The sequence below is a fragment of the Apis mellifera genome, linkage group LG5 (genome assembly GCF_003254395.2).
Source record: "Apis mellifera strain DH4 linkage group LG5, Amel_HAv3.1, whole genome shotgun sequence".
In the NCBI taxonomy this organism is placed as follows: Eukaryota; Metazoa; Arthropoda; class Insecta; order Hymenoptera; family Apidae; genus Apis; species Apis mellifera.
The window spans coordinates 7,396,580-7,413,575 of record NC_037642.1 but is presented as its reverse complement, the minus strand read 5'-3'; the positions used below and the strand labels follow the sequence as shown (position 1 = coordinate 7,413,575).

At 21.7% G+C, this 16,996-nt stretch overlaps 5 protein-coding genes across 10 annotated transcripts; 3 read left to right on the top strand and 2 right to left on the bottom strand.

Annotated features, from left to right (window-relative positions):
* Positions 1–52: 52 nt before the first annotated feature.
* On the top strand, positions 53–1,359 carry LOC100578191. Of its 2 annotated transcripts, none has more exons than XM_003250386.4 (4): positions 53–203; positions 749–754; positions 838–956; positions 1,116–1,359. In XM_003250386.4, the coding sequence occupies exons 2-4, from the start codon at positions 751–753 to the stop codon at positions 1,335–1,337; spliced, it is 345 nt and encodes a 114-aa protein (XP_003250434.2). In that variant the 5' UTR covers positions 53–203; positions 749–750; the 3' UTR covers positions 1,338–1,359. The 2 variants fall into 2 exon arrangements, with proteins under 2 accessions (XP_003250434.2, XP_006564271.2); XM_006564208.3 differs by lacking the exon at positions 53–203 and adding an exon at positions 336–463.
* LOC725298 (MATH and LRR domain-containing protein PFE0570w-like) lies at positions 1,356–6,222 on the bottom strand. Its single transcript, XM_016912074.2, has 8 exons — positions 5,940–6,222; positions 5,763–5,809; positions 4,818–5,149; positions 4,626–4,756; positions 4,221–4,470; positions 3,999–4,114; positions 3,459–3,886; positions 1,356–3,421 (listed from the first exon to the last, which is right to left on the bottom strand). The coding sequence occupies exons 5-8, from the start codon at positions 4,364–4,366 to the stop codon at positions 1,499–1,501; spliced, it is 2,613 nt and encodes an 870-aa protein (XP_016767563.2). The 5' UTR covers positions 4,367–4,470; positions 4,626–4,756; positions 4,818–5,149; positions 5,763–5,809; positions 5,940–6,222; the 3' UTR covers positions 1,356–1,498.
* On the top strand, positions 6,068–8,648 carry LOC102654987 (ras-related protein Rab-1A). Its single transcript, XM_006564210.3, has 4 exons — positions 6,068–6,510; positions 7,553–7,949; positions 8,146–8,374; positions 8,481–8,648. The coding sequence occupies exons 1-3, from the start codon at positions 6,488–6,490 to the stop codon at positions 8,344–8,346; spliced, it is 621 nt and encodes a 206-aa protein (XP_006564273.1). The 5' UTR covers positions 6,068–6,487; the 3' UTR covers positions 8,347–8,374; positions 8,481–8,648.
* A 425-nt stretch (positions 8,649–9,073) lies between these two features.
* LOC552574 (exocyst complex component 5) lies at positions 9,074–12,897 on the top strand. 4 transcript variants are annotated; one of them, XR_003304649.1, is made up of 7 exons: positions 9,074–9,899; positions 10,273–10,716; positions 10,793–11,370; positions 11,445–11,933; positions 12,013–12,254; positions 12,341–12,520; positions 12,599–12,897. XR_003304649.1 is itself a non-coding variant. In XM_026440666.1 (6 exons), the coding sequence occupies exons 1-6, from the start codon at positions 9,861–9,863 to the stop codon at positions 12,695–12,697; spliced, it is 2,157 nt and encodes a 718-aa protein (XP_026296451.1). In that variant the 5' UTR covers positions 9,074–9,860; the 3' UTR covers positions 12,698–12,897. The 4 variants fall into 4 exon arrangements, 3 of the variants coding, with proteins under 3 accessions (XP_026296451.1, XP_624953.1, XP_026296452.1); XM_026440666.1 differs by having other exon boundaries at positions 12,013–12,520; XM_624950.5 differs by having other exon boundaries at positions 9,074–10,175; positions 12,013–12,520; positions 12,599–12,883.
* A 1,164-nt stretch (positions 12,898–14,061) lies between these two features.
* On the bottom strand, positions 14,062–16,838 carry LOC725362 (protein arginine N-methyltransferase 1). Of its 2 annotated transcripts, none has more exons than XM_026440664.1 (2): positions 16,698–16,838; positions 14,062–15,804 (listed from the first exon to the last, which is right to left on the bottom strand). In XM_026440664.1, exons 1-2 carry the CDS (start codon positions 16,806–16,808, stop codon positions 14,725–14,727), a joined length of 1,191 nt encoding a protein of 396 aa, XP_026296449.1. In that variant the 5' UTR covers positions 16,809–16,838; the 3' UTR covers positions 14,062–14,724. The 2 variants fall into 2 exon arrangements, with proteins under 2 accessions (XP_026296449.1, XP_026296450.1); XM_026440665.1 differs by lacking the exon at positions 16,698–16,838 and adding an exon at positions 16,209–16,335.
* Positions 16,839–16,996: the final 158 nt, after the last annotated feature.

The window sequence follows — 16,996 nt, the reverse complement described above, 5'->3', positions numbered from 1 at the left end:
TGATTTATAAAATTCAAATCCAAAACTTTGTAAATGTTCTCGAAATTCTCGAAACTCGAAATTCTCGAAACAAAATCTCTCTCTCTCTCTCTCTCTCTCTCTCTCTCTCTCTAAAGGAATACTAAGTATTTTGTTAAAAATTAAAATCATAATAAATTTTGATTTCTAGAATTTTCCAATCTTAGGTTCATGACGAACCAATAGTAAGTCATCTTTTGTTTATAAAAAAGAAAATTTATATAAATTATCATAATGAATTAATAAAATCATATCAATTAAAATTAGTTAAAAGTTCAAATATAAAATTAATGAAATTATCATTAAATAAATAAAAATAAATTTGTATTATAAAAATATTTTCATAATTTTTTATAAATTATTCATTACTTTTCATAAAAATAGACAATAAAAAATTCATAAAATTTCATAAATTTCGAAATTCGAGAACTCGAAATCTTTTAAGGTATCCTTTCGAGGTTTTAATCATTTCTAATAAATATACTGAAAACAATATTTGTACTTAGCCTCTTTCTATTTCTATTAAATTTCTAATAACATTAAATTTTAATTATTTTCTCTTCGTTATATACTTTATTATTACTTTTTATTCTTTTTTTCTTTATAGTATAAATATTATATAAACATATTTGTTAATATTCATTTAAATGAAATATGTATATTTTTACTTTGAAATTAATTAAAAATAATATCGTTTTAAATTGAAATATAATAATCTAAATATTATTAGCAATGGGTAAGTATAAAAATTTTAAAACAATAAAAGATAAAGGTTAAAATAATAAAATAATTATATTTTTTTTTAATTTAATTTTTTAGACGATATTGAACAACAATGTGAAGATGCAGTTTTTGAAGTCTGTGATGCTCGAGAACGATATCCATCACGATGTGCAGATGAACTTCAAAAATTTATTAAATTAAAAAGTGATATGAACGTAATAAATGATTATAATAAATTCTATAGTATCTTTATATGTAATAAATTTATTTATTATATTTATCTTTTTTAATTTTTTAAATTTTGTCTCATTTATTAAAACATAATTATTATACATATTATAATTATTAAACATATATATAATTATATTTTGCAGATGCTGAAGAAGTTTCAGAAATCAATTATAAATGACCTACCTATTTTGCAGCAAGACCAATATATGAGAGGAAATCTTAATTTTAATAAAAATAAAATATGTTTTGATTATTTAGATTCTAAATTGCAAAATACTATAAATAAATTGAATAATTTAAAAGCTATCATGGATCAAATTGAACGAGAAAAGACATGTTATATTAACAAATTATTAGAACATTAAATTGATATATAATTATTCTAAATAATATACATTTATTTATTAAATGAAATACATGTACAAAAAATTCTAAATGTACTGTTAAAATTATAAATTAAAATATTTTAAAGTTTTTTATATTTCTATTTTTAAAAATGAATATTTTATTAACATTTTATATTAAACTATGAATATTTATTTATATTTATGCGCCTTATAACAACCTTGGCACCTCTTGTAATATCTTGAAAAAATTTAACCATTTGTATATGCATTTCATCATTACGAGCATCATTCAATATTAATGATTTCTTTCTTGATCTGAGGTACTTTTGATTTGTTAAATTTTTCTTTTTTTGCAAATATGAAAGATCTTTATAAAATTCTTGTGTTATATCCTTTATTTTAACTAATGGCAATTTTGTTTTGTCAATACAATTTTTTTGTTCTTGTAATTCTTTTTTTACATTATTTTTTGCAATATCAGAATATTTTATTTCTTTCATTTCTTTTTTAAATATTGGAGATAAAGTATTTTTATCATATACTTCTTTATTATCTTTTATAGATTTTTGATAATGTTTGGATAATGTTAATATATTACTATTTGCACTTTGATTTTCTACTTCTATGTTAGAAACATTATTTTTCACTTGACATAATTGTATATTGCAACTTTCAATATTGTCTTTATTTATTTTATTTTCATTATTTAAGCAATTTTGTTTCATTGATAATCTATTTTTAAGTATTTTCTGTAAAGGTAAAGGTATTTGATCCAGAGTAATAATTTGATTTGAAATAATTACTGGAACACTTAATTTGCGTGTATCTTTATATGTAGATTCATATATTGTATTATTACATAATTTTTGTGTTTCATTTAGAACAGAGTTTTCAGAAGAATTGTAATCTGGATAATCATTTTTTAAATATATTTTAGAGTGTGAATTTTTATTAAAATGAGAATTAAATTCATTCTTGTCTACTTCAGATTTCAATTCTTCATTGTCAATATCATCCATTAATAAATCCTTATTTGATATTAATTGTAATTTATCCTCACATTTATCTAATTTAAGAGATAAATCAGAAGATTCAAAAATTGCATCTTGTAATGCTTCAGGTATTATATCTTCCTCTTCTTCCTCTTTTTCTTCTTTATATTTTAAATTTTTATTTACAATAAAATTTATATCTTCTTTGCATTTATAATCATCATATGTTTCAGTATAACAATATTTATTTGTAATATCTAAGCTATTATCATTGTATGAAAAACTAGTACTAGCTAAAATAGAGTTATTACAAGTATTCCATTTTATATGTTCTACTTCAGATGCAATATTTTGTTCATTAATTTTATTATTTGTTAAGGGATATTTTATATTATTAAATATGTGTTTATTTATAGATTTATTTTTTAAAGTATATTCTTGATTAACTACATTTTGATATTTATTTTCAGATTCATTTTTTTTTGGTAAATCAATCATTGTTATTAAATTTTCTAAACCAAGCAAACTAGAATTTTGTAAACATTTTTCACTTTTTTTTATTTCAATTTTTTCAGAATTTTCTAATATCTCATCTACCTCTAATTTAGTTTTTTGTTCTATAACTGCTACAGCATCTTTCCCTTGACGAATTGTAAACATTAATCCTTCCATTACTAAATCTGTAATATCAGAAGATCGTGATTCGTTATTTAATGTATATTTTCTTCTTTTAGGACAAGATGACTCTTGCATTTTGATAATATTTGTAGGTATATAATTTGTAGTATTTTTTTCATTTACTTCTTCCATGTTACTTAATCTATATTTTTTAATATTTTGTTTTGCATTTTCTATTTCTTTTTCTATTAAATATTGATATGGTAAATTTGCAGAATCTACATTAATGTCATCAAGAGTACTATTATTATTTAGCATTTTAGTATTATTTATAAAATCATCTTTATATTCAATAAAGTTTTTTTGAATATTATCCTCATTTAATTTTATTTTATCATCTGATAATTCATTGTTTTTTCTATCAATTTTCTGTAATGATAATTGATTATTATCCTGTAAGTTAATATTATATATTAATATTTTTTTTTTATTCTATCATTCAATGTTATTACTTTCATGATATACATACCTTAAATGATATATTTTGATTTTTATAAAATTGGTTTGCATCTTCGCGGTTCATTATTTGTTTTTTCGATTCTTCATTCACTGATAATTTTTTAAAATTATCATTTACCATATTATTATTTAATTGAAAAATATTTTCATACTGATTATCTTTTTTTGAATAATCATTTTTAGAGGAATGTATTAAACATTTTTTATCTTCTTTCTCATTTTTATTTTTATCTGTATGTGTATTATTTGAATTTTCGTTTTGATAAATTAAAGTATCATTTGAAGGAAAAGATGTTATTTTACATAAATTTTGTTCCATTTCTACAGAATGGAATAGTTTTATAGTTAATATAAATGCATGAGAAAATGCTACAAGAGATCGTTTTTTCAATTTCATCATTGCAAATATTTTATCTTGTCTAGTCCATGATGTACGATCTATTTATTATGAAATGTAGTTAAGAAAATTTTAATAACGAATACAAAATATTTAAAATTAAATTGATTTTGGAAATATATTTTTTATTTTGTTATTAAAAAAAAAGGATACTGAAAGTAACTAATAAGTTTCTTGTACAAAATTGTTGTTTTCGAGGAGGTTGATTTTTTATAATTCTTCTAATAATTTTCATTAATTCTTTTTCAAAATTAAATTGCTTTTCATTTCTACAAATATATATGTTAAGAATATATTTAATTAATGATTACTAATATAATTAATCAATTAAAATTCTAAATAATATTCAATATATCTAATATCAAAAATATTTACCTAGTTGTACGGTGATACTTAAAAACAAATTTATATATATTATTCTTATGACACAACCAATATGAACCAGGCACTGTTAAAGTTAAACTTTCTTTTTTTTGGGTCCAATCAATCCAGCTAGTTTTTCGTACATATATTCCAGGCATCTTCTTTCAGGTATTAAGTTTTGAAATAAAGGAACTAATTTTATTGAATCTTTTTCATTAAATGTATCTCTTATTATAAAGGTAAGATAATATAATACCTTTTGCTAAATATATAAATATTATAAATATTAATATATGTCAATTATTTTTTAATTATATCAATATATTTCAAATATATGTAATATGTCAATATATTTCAAATATATCTATATATCAAATATTTAAAAAATTATCTCTATCATAAATTTTTAATATTTACCCCTATTATAACTTCATTAATAAATATATCTACAACTGTATCCCAAGGAATAAATTCACAAGAATTAAGACCACAAAATGTTCTTCTTCCTTCAGTATATATTCCAACAGACTCTATCACTATTAATGTATCTATAAATAAAATACAGAAATTAACATAAATCTAAAAGTTCATGATAATTAATTAACAAACCTTTGTTTACAGAAGTAATAAAAGAAATAAATTGCAATACTAATATTAGTACACATCCAATAAATGGTATGAAAATATTAAATGTCTTCCATAAAACTATTGTTCCAAGTAACACAAGAAGAGTTATATTCACATTCAAATGTATATTTTTATATAAAACAAATTTCATAACATTTTTAGTTTTGACACTTTTATCAATAAGCTTCAATTTACTTCCATTTACAGTTCGAAAAAATAATTCAGTTGAAGATACATTTTTAGAAAATATAGGCGACATTAATGGTAATTTTCCACTTTTTATATTAATACAGAAATTTTATTGATGATTTTCTCTAAAGAAAAGAAAAGATATTTTTAAATTATATTTTATTAAAATAATCATTTCATATTTTAAATAATGCTCAATTTATTATAAATTTAATATATTATAAAAGTAATGAAAAAATTTTCATATTAGAAATGTTAAAATATAAATGCATATATATAATTATAACATATAAATGTATAAAATTTCAACTATATTTATAAAATTTCAACATAAATTTATACTAATTTATATAAATATTTATCTACAGAAAAAAGTATAATTTAACATTAAAAATATAGTTTAATATTTAATTCATTATAAAAAATTAAATCTATTTTAATAAAGAAAAAGTTGTTTAAATAATTTTAAACTTGGAAAAATTGATAATTAGAAATAGATAATTGAAAATGCAATATAACATATAATATAGATTTTCTTTTTATAACATATTTATATACATTAAAAAAAAAAACAATAAAAACTTTGATTGGTTAAAATAATTCTCATTAAATATTTAAATATAATTAATTTTATATATATATATATATATATATATATAATTTAAAAAAAATTTATTTTTATTAACTTAAAAATATATATATCTATATATCTATATATGTTAGAAATTATTAACTTACATTATCACATCAGATTAATATTTTGTAAAAGAAATATTTATTTTTATCTGAAAATAGATAATTTATTATAAATAATACAGACAAAAATTTTAGTATTTAAATAACGAACAGTTTTCTTTAAATGTGTATAAATATATACACACATAGATAACTTGTACATAATAAATACCTACTCACTTATTATATTGATCATACTTAGAAACAATATCTTGAAAGATATTCTAAAGTCGTGACTTCAGATACATATACAATGATATATATTTCTAAAATATTCAATATAATTTTTAATTTTTTATAGAAACAATTAATATATTTATTCGTTTGTAGAGAATTTTTAGTATTATATTTATTTGTAATATTAAAAAATTGTAAAATATATTGAAAAGAAGAATAAAAATTTAAAAAATTATAAAAAAATAAAAAGAAAGAAAGTGATCTTTAAAGATAAATGCGCAGACGTGGTTTTGCACTGAATTGCTCGTGTCCCGTCAAATAGAGGGAGTGAAACAGCACCTGCTGCCATTCTGGCATTACGTCAATGGTAGACATTTCATTTGCTGGTTGGGGAGGAGTTACCGTGACCGCCATTGTTACAGATCTTTCATATTAAAGAACGTGATCTGTGAATTTATATTGTCATATTGTTGATTTCATCGAATTGTGTTTATTTTTTAGATTTCCGCAACAACAATACAGATATCAGTAAGAGTGTTCTTAAGCATAGCATGTCCACTATGAATCCCGAGTAGTGAGTAAACTTTTTTTTGCGCAGACATAAGTGTATCTAAGAATGTTCATTTTGTGAAAATATCACATAATCAATTATTTATAACTCTAACAATTGAATTAAATCAGAAAGATTTAATATTATTTATACATTATATAGCTGAATTAATGTGATAAAGTTTTGTTTAACGTTTACTATCTGACAGATTCACCTTTTCCCCCTCCCTTGCTATTCATATTCGTAAGCCATATTTTAGAAATTCATTTTCTGTTGTACTTATTTTTAATTTTTTTAATTTGTTCCGTATATTTTTTTTTTCATTAATTCATTGATTATTTATTTAAAATTTAAAAATTTTAAATTGAGAAATTATAAATATAATTTAAGATTCATCTTAATAAATGTTATAAAAAAATATAAGACAAAATTTGTTTTATTAAACATTTTTATTTGTCAAAATAATCCAAATAACATTTTTATTATATATTTTTATTATAATTATTAAAAAATTGTGTAATATATATATATATATATTTGTTTAAAAGTGTTAGAAAATATTTCTATAATTTTAAAGAAAAAAGTTAATTTTAATTTTTAATATATTTACAAATTTTTTTTTTAATCTTTTTAAATGTTTATGATTCATTTTACTTAAATATTCAATAATTATAGTTTAATATGTAATCTTATTTTTATTTAATTATAATAATCTTATATATATTATTTATTGTTTAGATAAGATTATAATTGTATCAATTGATTTTAATTGTTATAAATTTTAATTTTTAAGCTATTTATATTTATATATATCAAAAGATTAATCATTTAATGAACTTATGTTCATTAAATTCTATACTCTAAAAAATTTAAAAATTATTTTTAAATAATAATTAAAATAAATATGTAACCAATATTTGATTTGATATGTATAATATTTTGCATTGTATTAAATATCATAAATTATAAAAAATAAAAGTAAAATAAAATGTATAAAAAATTTATAAGATTATACATGCAATTTATTAAATTAATTTATTTATTCATTGTAAATATTTTTTTGCAGTGATTACTTGTTTAAGTTACTTTTAATTGGAGATTCAGGAGTTGGAAAATCATGTCTTTTACTCCGTTTTGCTGATGACACATATACAGAAAGTTATATCAGTACTATTGGTGTAGATTTCAAAATACGAACAATTGATCTAGATGGAAAAACAATAAAATTACAAATTTGGGATACAGCAGGTCAAGAACGGTTTAGAACAATTACAAGTTCTTATTACAGAGGTGCACATGGTATTATTGTTGTTTATGACTGCACAGATCAGGAAACATTTAATAATGTTAAACAATGGCTCGAAGAAATTGATCGTTATGCTTGTGATAATGTGAATAAGTTGTTAGTCGGCAATAAATGTGATCTTCATACTAAAAAAGTTGTTGATTACACAACAGCAAAAGTAAGAAATCTATAAAAAAAAATATATATATCGTAAAATAATTAATCAAAATTTGTTCATAATATTTCATAATATTTATTAAATATTTCAAATATTTATTAAATTTCATAATGTTTCTTTTATTCCTATATTTGTTATTAATTTAATGTCAAAAATGTATTCTTATCTTAATAAATATTTTAAATTTTATAAATAGGAATATGCAGATCAACTTGGTATACCATTTTTGGAAACATCTGCAAAAAATGCAATGAATGTAGAACAAGCTTTTATGACAATGGCTGCAGAAATAAAACTTAGAGTGGGTCCTCCATCAAGTGGTAACAGTGATCCAGCAAATAAAGTGAAAATAGAACATGGACGTCCAATTGAATCCTCTAAATCTGGATGCTGCTGAGAAATGTAATTTTGCAATTAAAACCAAAGTAAGTTCTTTTTATATATAATAATGAATAATTACATAAATATAACTGAAAATTATAATTTGAAAAATTTATACTTGTATATTAATGTTAAATCTATTAATTCCAGAAGGACATCTTATGGTAGCAGTTTTATACTGCTTAAAGATTACAAGAAGACATAAGAAAGATTGTGGAAGTTTCAGTTTATATAAAAAAAAAAAAATGAGGTGTGAAACATTATTAATTATGGACCACCAACTCTATTATAGAGTTGAATAAAACAACTTTTGTTCTATCTTCTTTTTTTTTTTTTAAGAAAGAAGAACATAATTATTCATTTGCTAATTATTTAATACAAAAAATTGACCATAGATAATTTCTCGAAGCATTGATAATCATTGATTCTATGCAATGATGTGTTTAACAACAATTCGAATTTATAAAATACGTAATACTATGTATCGTGGTTATAAAGATAAGCACTTTTATTTTTTAGCGTTATTGTAACATGTATAATTGAATATTTTTTGTCTTAGAACAGTCATTCTTACTCTTCATATTACCCAAACATTTTTCCACATCTATTCCAACTCTTGAGATAAACAAGAATTAGAGTAATGATATAATTGAAACATGCCGTTGTTGCTGCCTCCCTCTTTTTTTTCAGTGCTCATTAGTATAATTTAACAATGATATATTAATAAATATTTCAACATTATTACAAAAAGTTGTAATACTTATACATATAAAAATGTGTATATGTGTGTGTGTGTATATATATATATATATACACACACGCATATTAAAAACACTTCCAATTGGTAACTTCTGTAAAGTTACATCAATTTTTTAAACTTGCTACTCATAAAATTTATGAAACTATTCGCCTATTATAAATACATCATACCGTTTGTAAAATATTCTAGCGTTTGAAATTCAATATATTTTGTTCTGTAACTATATTCATAAAGTGTGTTTCATATGAATTTGTAAGATAAAATTTTTTAACTACAATATTACTTTACTTTTGCATCAATTATTATTCAAATCTAGTTATATTATTTTGTATTACATACTCGTTATCAATTGTTTTTGCTTTCTTATAAAAATACTTAAAAAATATTTAATAAATCAAATTACTCTAGTAAAATTTTATTCTGCAATATTAATACCAAAAAAGACTTTATATATCGTATAAAAAAAGAAGAAAGAAAAGAGAGAAAAGACATATTTTGTACAAATACAAAAAATATTACGATTGCAATTAATCTTGTTTTTGTATTGTTATTACAGAATTTTTATGAAACAAAATAAGAATATTTCGTAATTATGGGATTTATTTCAATATAATAATAATATGAATTAATTAATAATAATGTATGAAACTTCATAAAAAGAACGTATGTAATAAGTAGAATGTATGATTATAAAAAATAAATATCATGTATAAGTTGAAAATTAATTATTTTTTATAAATACATTAATTACAATCTAATTTTAATTTGTAATGGTATATGAACTATACGATATATTTACAGATATTCAAGTAAGTATAAATGTATATGTTCTTCTTTGTATAGTTAATATGAAATAGAATAGGATACATTAAAAGTTAAATAATTGAAAGATAAAATGTTTTTTAGTCAAATTGTAGTTTTTAATAAATGATTGATAACATTTTATTAAAATTTATGTATCTTTTTATTATTTTTATTTAATCGAAATAATATTTATATTTCACAATATATTGTAACCTTACTTTCATAATTGTCATTTGAATTTTATCAAAATGATGCAACAGTATATGAAAGAATTAGAACAGGTAAATTGTAATATTAAAATAATAAATTTAATTATTTTGTTATTAATTTATAAAATATTAATAATAATTTTTTTTTAATATCATAATATCGTTTCAGGATCCATTTGATCCTGAAGAATTTGTTGAAAGACTTGCTTGGAGAACACTTAATGATACGATAAAAGACGATGGAAAGACATTTTTCGATCCTACAATAGTGCATGAGACATTTTTACAAGCAATTAAAGATTTACAAATTCTACAAGAACGTCAACAAAAAAAATGTGATAAACTTGAAACAGCATTAAAAGATGAAGAAGCAAAACATATACTTGAAATTCTTGAATTACAAGAAAGAAATAAACATTCTATTGATCTCTTTCATCAATTAGATGAAAGAATAAATCTTGTGGCTACTAAAGTTTTACATTTAGGAGATCAATTGGAAAGTGTTAATACACCAAGAGCTAGAGCTGTTGAGGCTCAAAAATTAATGAGACATTTTTCAGATTTTTTAAGCCCTGGACCTTTGACAGATCCAATTTTTACAGATAAGTCATCGGTACAAATATTTATTTTATATATTTGTGATTACATTATATATAAAATAAAAATTAAAATGCTTTATTTTATAATAGCTATATGAAGCAGCAGATGTGATACAAAAACTTCACCTTATTTCACAAGAATTACCATCTGAAAAATTTGAACATGCCAAGAAAAAAATTACTGCTAAATATGATGAAATTGAAAGAAATCTTATAGAAGAATTTGTTAGAGCACATAATAGGGAAGATGCTAATCGTATGAGAGAATTAGCATCAGTCTTAACTCATTTTAAAGGATATTCTCAATGCATAGATGCATTTATAGAACAAAGCCAGATGGGTTCATTTGGTGGAAAGGATGTTTTTCAGGATGTTATACCTATGTGTACGAAATATCACAAATTAATGCAACAAGTATTTACAAATCCTGAACAAGTAATGGCAAAATTTGTATTAAATATTTACCATTTAAGACTTCAAAAATATGCAGTTGCTAAATTAGCAGATAAAACTGATTCTGATAAGTATCTTAAAAATTTATATGATTTATATACAAGGACTGTGAAATTGTCTACAGAATTAAAAATGTTTAATATATGTACTGATGAAATGTATCTTACTAAACTTACTAGAAATATATTTCAAAAATATCTGGATACTTATATCATGTAAGTTAATAGAATAACTGAGAGAATATAATAATATATATAATAATTAAACATTAATCAATGCAATATTTTAGTATTGAAATAAAAGCATTGAGAGAAAAATCAGCAGCTCTTCTTATTGAATATTATGAGTCTAAAAATCATCAAAAGAAACAATTGCAGAGTGGAGGATTTCAAGAATTAAGAAGAGATCTACAAGCAGTTTTAGGTGCAAGAACTAATATTAATATTGCACAAATAGAAAATTATGGAGGAGAGACATTTTTATCAGAAGAACTTGCAATTGCTTTATTACAAAGAAGTAAAGTGGCGTTTCAAAGATGTCAGTTATTATCAAAATCTGATGAAATACCAATGAATGCACTTCAAATTTTTGAAATATTATTACAATATTTAATAAGTGAACATGTTGATTATGCATTAGAATTGGGTTTACAAAGTGTACCAATTCCTGAAAGTAGAACTCAACCTGAAATACATTTTTTCAATATTGTACGTCAATGCAATGCAATTGTACGGTTATTAGAAGAACAATTTAATGACAGTGTGATACCTCTTATTGTGTATGATTTATTTTATCAATTTTATATTTCATTTTTAAGAATGCTTCTAAAATATATAAAATATATAATTTTTTTTTAGATCAACACCCAAACATGGAGATTGCATGTTAAAAAAAAAAATTATATTGGATCAAATTGATATGAAACTAGAGACAGGATTAGATAGAAGTATAAATGCTATTATTGGTTGGGTAAAAGTATACTTACAAAATGAACAACGAAAGACTGATTTTAAACCTGAAACTGATGTGGATACTTTAAGCACTTCAGCTTGTTTAACAGTAGTTCAGTATGTAAACGGGATGATACGACATATTCGAAGTACTTTAGATGGAAAAAATTTAAATAATGTTTTAACTGAACTTGGAGTACGATTTCATAAAGTTATTTATGATCATTTACAACAGTTTCAGTTTAATTCTGCTGGTGCTATGTGTGCGATATGCGATATGAACGAATATCGTAAATGTGTTAAAGAACTTGAAATAGATCTTGTTACTTCTTTGTTTGATACTTTATATGCTTTATGCAATTTATTATTAGTTAAACCAGAAAATTTGAAACAAGTTTGTACAGGAGATCAATTGGTATGTATTATAATTTAATTAAAATTTAATTAAGCAATTTTTTATATTAATTAAAATTAAAATATTTTTTTATTACAGGCAACATTAGATCGTAATGTTTTAATAAATTTTATACAATTAAGAACTGATTATAAAACGCAAAAATTAGCAAATTGTTTGAAGGGTTTAGCTACTTAATAACTTTGTTTGATTTATAGATATTCATAATTTTTTAGAGTTATACAATATTTATGATTATAATTAATATCATTGTGTAAATTATACTTTAATAAGTGAAAATATTGCTTTCATTGCAATAATAATATTGTACTATATAGCCAATTGTACAAAACTTTGTTATAAAATGCTATATAAATCGTTAAACTATATAAAAACAATTATTTCCTTATCTTTTAAGTTCTAATTATATATGAGAAGAAAAATAATTTTTATTTTTTTTCAATTTTGAAATAAATAGTAAACGTGTGTGTGTGTGTGTGTGGGTGGGTGGGTGGGTGTGTATGCATTCATTTTGTTAGTATATAAGATTGTCAAATAATTGCAGCATATGTTATGAACATTTTTCTTATTTTAGAAAAAAATTATATGATATATAGATAACAACTATAAAATTTATTAAATTTTTTTGTTTACTTATTTCTGATATAAATTGATATCAAATAATTATTTGCTTAAAATTTTGTAATATTTTGATATATTACTTCATATTGACATATTACACTTATCACTTCATTTGAAGATCATTTCATATATATAATTATATTATATTAAATTTCATAATTAATTTCTGTTTATGGAAAAGTACTTTTTCTTTCATATTTATGCATTTTTGATTTTTAAATTTAATAAATATTTTTTATTTTTAATACGAGTATTTAAAAAAATTTTGTAATTAATAAATATTAATATTTATTAGAAAGCAATATTAAAATGTAATATTTTAATAATTAAAGAAAATTTTTTAAACAACATATAATGTATTGAAATTAATATTGAATTTTTGATTTTTTTTAATAATAATAAAAAAAAAAATAAGTAAAAAAAATATAATATAAAAACTTTTCTATTTATTTACACATATATTTTAAACATATTGTATTATTTTCTGAAGTTATATCTAATATGGATTAAAATTTTAAAATGTTATAAATGGATTATTAACTTTAGAATAGAATGTATATTTGAAAATTTTTAAAAAAATTTAATTCTAATTTTTACGTTATGAAAATTGATATAATAATAATTTAAGAAAATACACAAAATATAAAATTTTCATGTGTCAATACATAGATTAATAAAGAATTAATTTTAAATAATGTTTATAGAATATTGAACTTTATATTTACTAGATACTCATCAAATATTTTATCGTTGCAAAAATCTTAAATATTTATACAATGTTATATTAATATTATTAGTAATATAAATGTTATATATATAGTACTTTAAAAAGATTATAATGTATATGTAACATAAATATTACTAATATCAAACATAATTATAGAAAGGTTTTGATAAAATGAATAGTACTAACAATGAGGTTCAATTTACTATCAAATTAACAAAATATAATATAAATTTTTCATTTGTCATACATAATGTAAACGAGCATTTAGAAATTATTTGAAATTTAGTTTAATATGCATAATCTACAGGTCAAAAATTTGAAAAAAAATTAGTTTTTAAGAATACGGTACAAAAATGTGGTAAATAAAAAGTTGGTAATTTTATACAATATCAAATCAATAATGATTTAATAGCGCAAAATTATAAGTTATACATAAAAGAAAGACAGAAATTTACAATATGTAATACAAAATGGTCACAGGAAAAAATAAAAATATGAAACTATCATAGTATTCATATTTCTAATACACACTTACATGAAATAATGTCTTGTAAATGTACACTAATTGTGATTAAGTATATCAATTCTATTTTCCTTAATTGTAGGTCACATTGCAAACTCTTACTAGATTAACAAAGATTCTGGACGTTATAATTCTTAAGCAGGAAGCCTCTAACTTTCTTATATTTAAAGGATGAAAACATTAAAATAATTCACACCATTCATTGTACCGTACTATTAAATTTCATTAAATCATCTAATATAATTCAATGATAATTAAAGTCTTGATTTCTATTTGATTACAATGTTATGAATCATGGAAATAAAAGGAAGAAGATAAATAATCTGATAGATATCAGCGCATACGATAAGTATTAGTCTCATGTACTTGGCACAACTCTCCTTTGAAGTCCAATTCAATGCTGAAATCCAAATCTCTGTAGTTCCTTGCATTAGGTTTCATTGAAAATACACCATATATTTCTTCTCCTTTCTTAACGGTCATGTATTCATCAAAGTAGAATACAGTTTGTTTCCAATGAGTATACTGTACTTCTGGTGCTGTACTGAAGCCGATACGTTTGTGGCACTTGGTGAATTCGATGTTAAAGAATGTGACTAATGCTTGGACATAGTCATTTCTACGAACTTGTAGTGTAAATGGTGATGAAAATTCTAAATCAGCCTTAGTTACTGTGTATAAATCAACTTCTTTAATGAGGCATGCATTTGTAACAACTTGTTTTGGGTCCACAACATCCACTAGAGGTTCACTAATTGCTACTTTTCTTATACTACTCATATCAAATCCATATACATCATCCCACCAGTTTATTTTTTCATCTTTATATTGTCTATCTTCAATGCCACAAATAAATAAAGTTGCTTTATCAGGAAATAACATTCCATCTTCACGAAGCCATTTATCTCTAGCAAAAAGCACTGTATCTAACATTGATTCATAAAATAAACAATAACCCATCCATTCAGAAATAATTATGTCAACTTTTTCAATGCCATCAGGTAGCGAAACCTCTTCAACTTTGCCTTTAAGTATTGTTATGACATTTGACAGTTGATTTGCTTCCACAATTTTTTCTGCATATTCAACGATATTAGAACACTCAATACCAATAACTCTGGCTGCTCCAGCTTTAGCAGCAAACATTGAAAGTATACCAGTTCCACAGCCAATATCAAGAACAGTTTTTCCTTTGAAAAGGTGCTTATTGTGATACATAGAATTACGATAAGTCACTGTACGCACTTCATCCTTCAGCATTTCTTCATGAATTCCATAATGTGCATATGAATCAAAATAATAATCTCGAGATGTCATATCATCCACAGATATAGATTCCCTACAAGATGATGGTGTTGCATCTTTGTTTAATGCAGTATTTTCTGTAACTTCCATAGATTCCATTTTTGACACCTATAATAATACAAAAACAAAAATTATTAATGACAAAATATAATATATATTATATTTTATATCATTAATAATTATATATATATATATATATTTATATATACATATATATAATTAATCTAGAAGAACAAAATATATTAATTATATTTATATTATTAAATTTATTAGATAAAAATATAATATTGTATTAAAAAATATATTTCTATAATAATTAAACCTATTAAATTATTAATTTTATGAAAAATATTATAACTAATTAGGATTTATACATATTTAAGAAAAAAATCTACAAACACGTGATATGAGTTCATTATCTTAAATTAAAATATATAAATGTTTTTTCATTTAATATAATAAACATTATTATTATGTATATATAATAAAAATTATTATTAAATATTAATTACAATGTTGTTCATCAGTAACAGAAAACTTAAAGACTTCACAATGATGAAGTCGTTAAATATACTCGTTTTTGTCGACACCAAAGACGTACACGTGCCCGCCAAAACGAATGGCGTCTATTTAAGATCGAATGATCAAACGAGATTCTTTATACGCACACATATTTCTATATTATCATATGAAAAGTACAAGCCATATAAAGGAAACGTAATTTAATTTTCTTATAATAATATTGACAAATAATTTCAAATGATTAAAAATTATTCTTAAAAATATATCTAGGAAACTTAAAGAAATAAGTCCGAGCTAATCAATTTGTCTTTAAGATACTTAGCTATAGTGAAAACTATAATGACAAACGACATTCAAACATTTTCTTCTTTTAAAAGTTTATGAAATATCGCTCATTGCTCGTAATGATATTAATATATCAAAAACATTGTTAAGATTTTTTCTCTTTACTTTCATGAAAATATTGAGCTAAAACTTACTGAATTCTCTGCTGTGCACATGCCACTCTGGTTGATTTCTACCGGCACTTCATTACTCGACGCCATTTTGTTCCGCGTCACAGCAGACGACCACAGACAGGAACGTAACATGAAGGCACATGGCAAAATCTAAATATGATTCTGTCAACAAATATTCAAACAGTGATTATTGAAAATAATCGAATTTACTCGTTGATTTATTTTAGAGATTTTATAATGATGTTTAATTAAAACTTATGTTTTAGATTAATTAATATTTTATTTAAATATAATTCTCTTTACTTATAAATAAGTGAAAG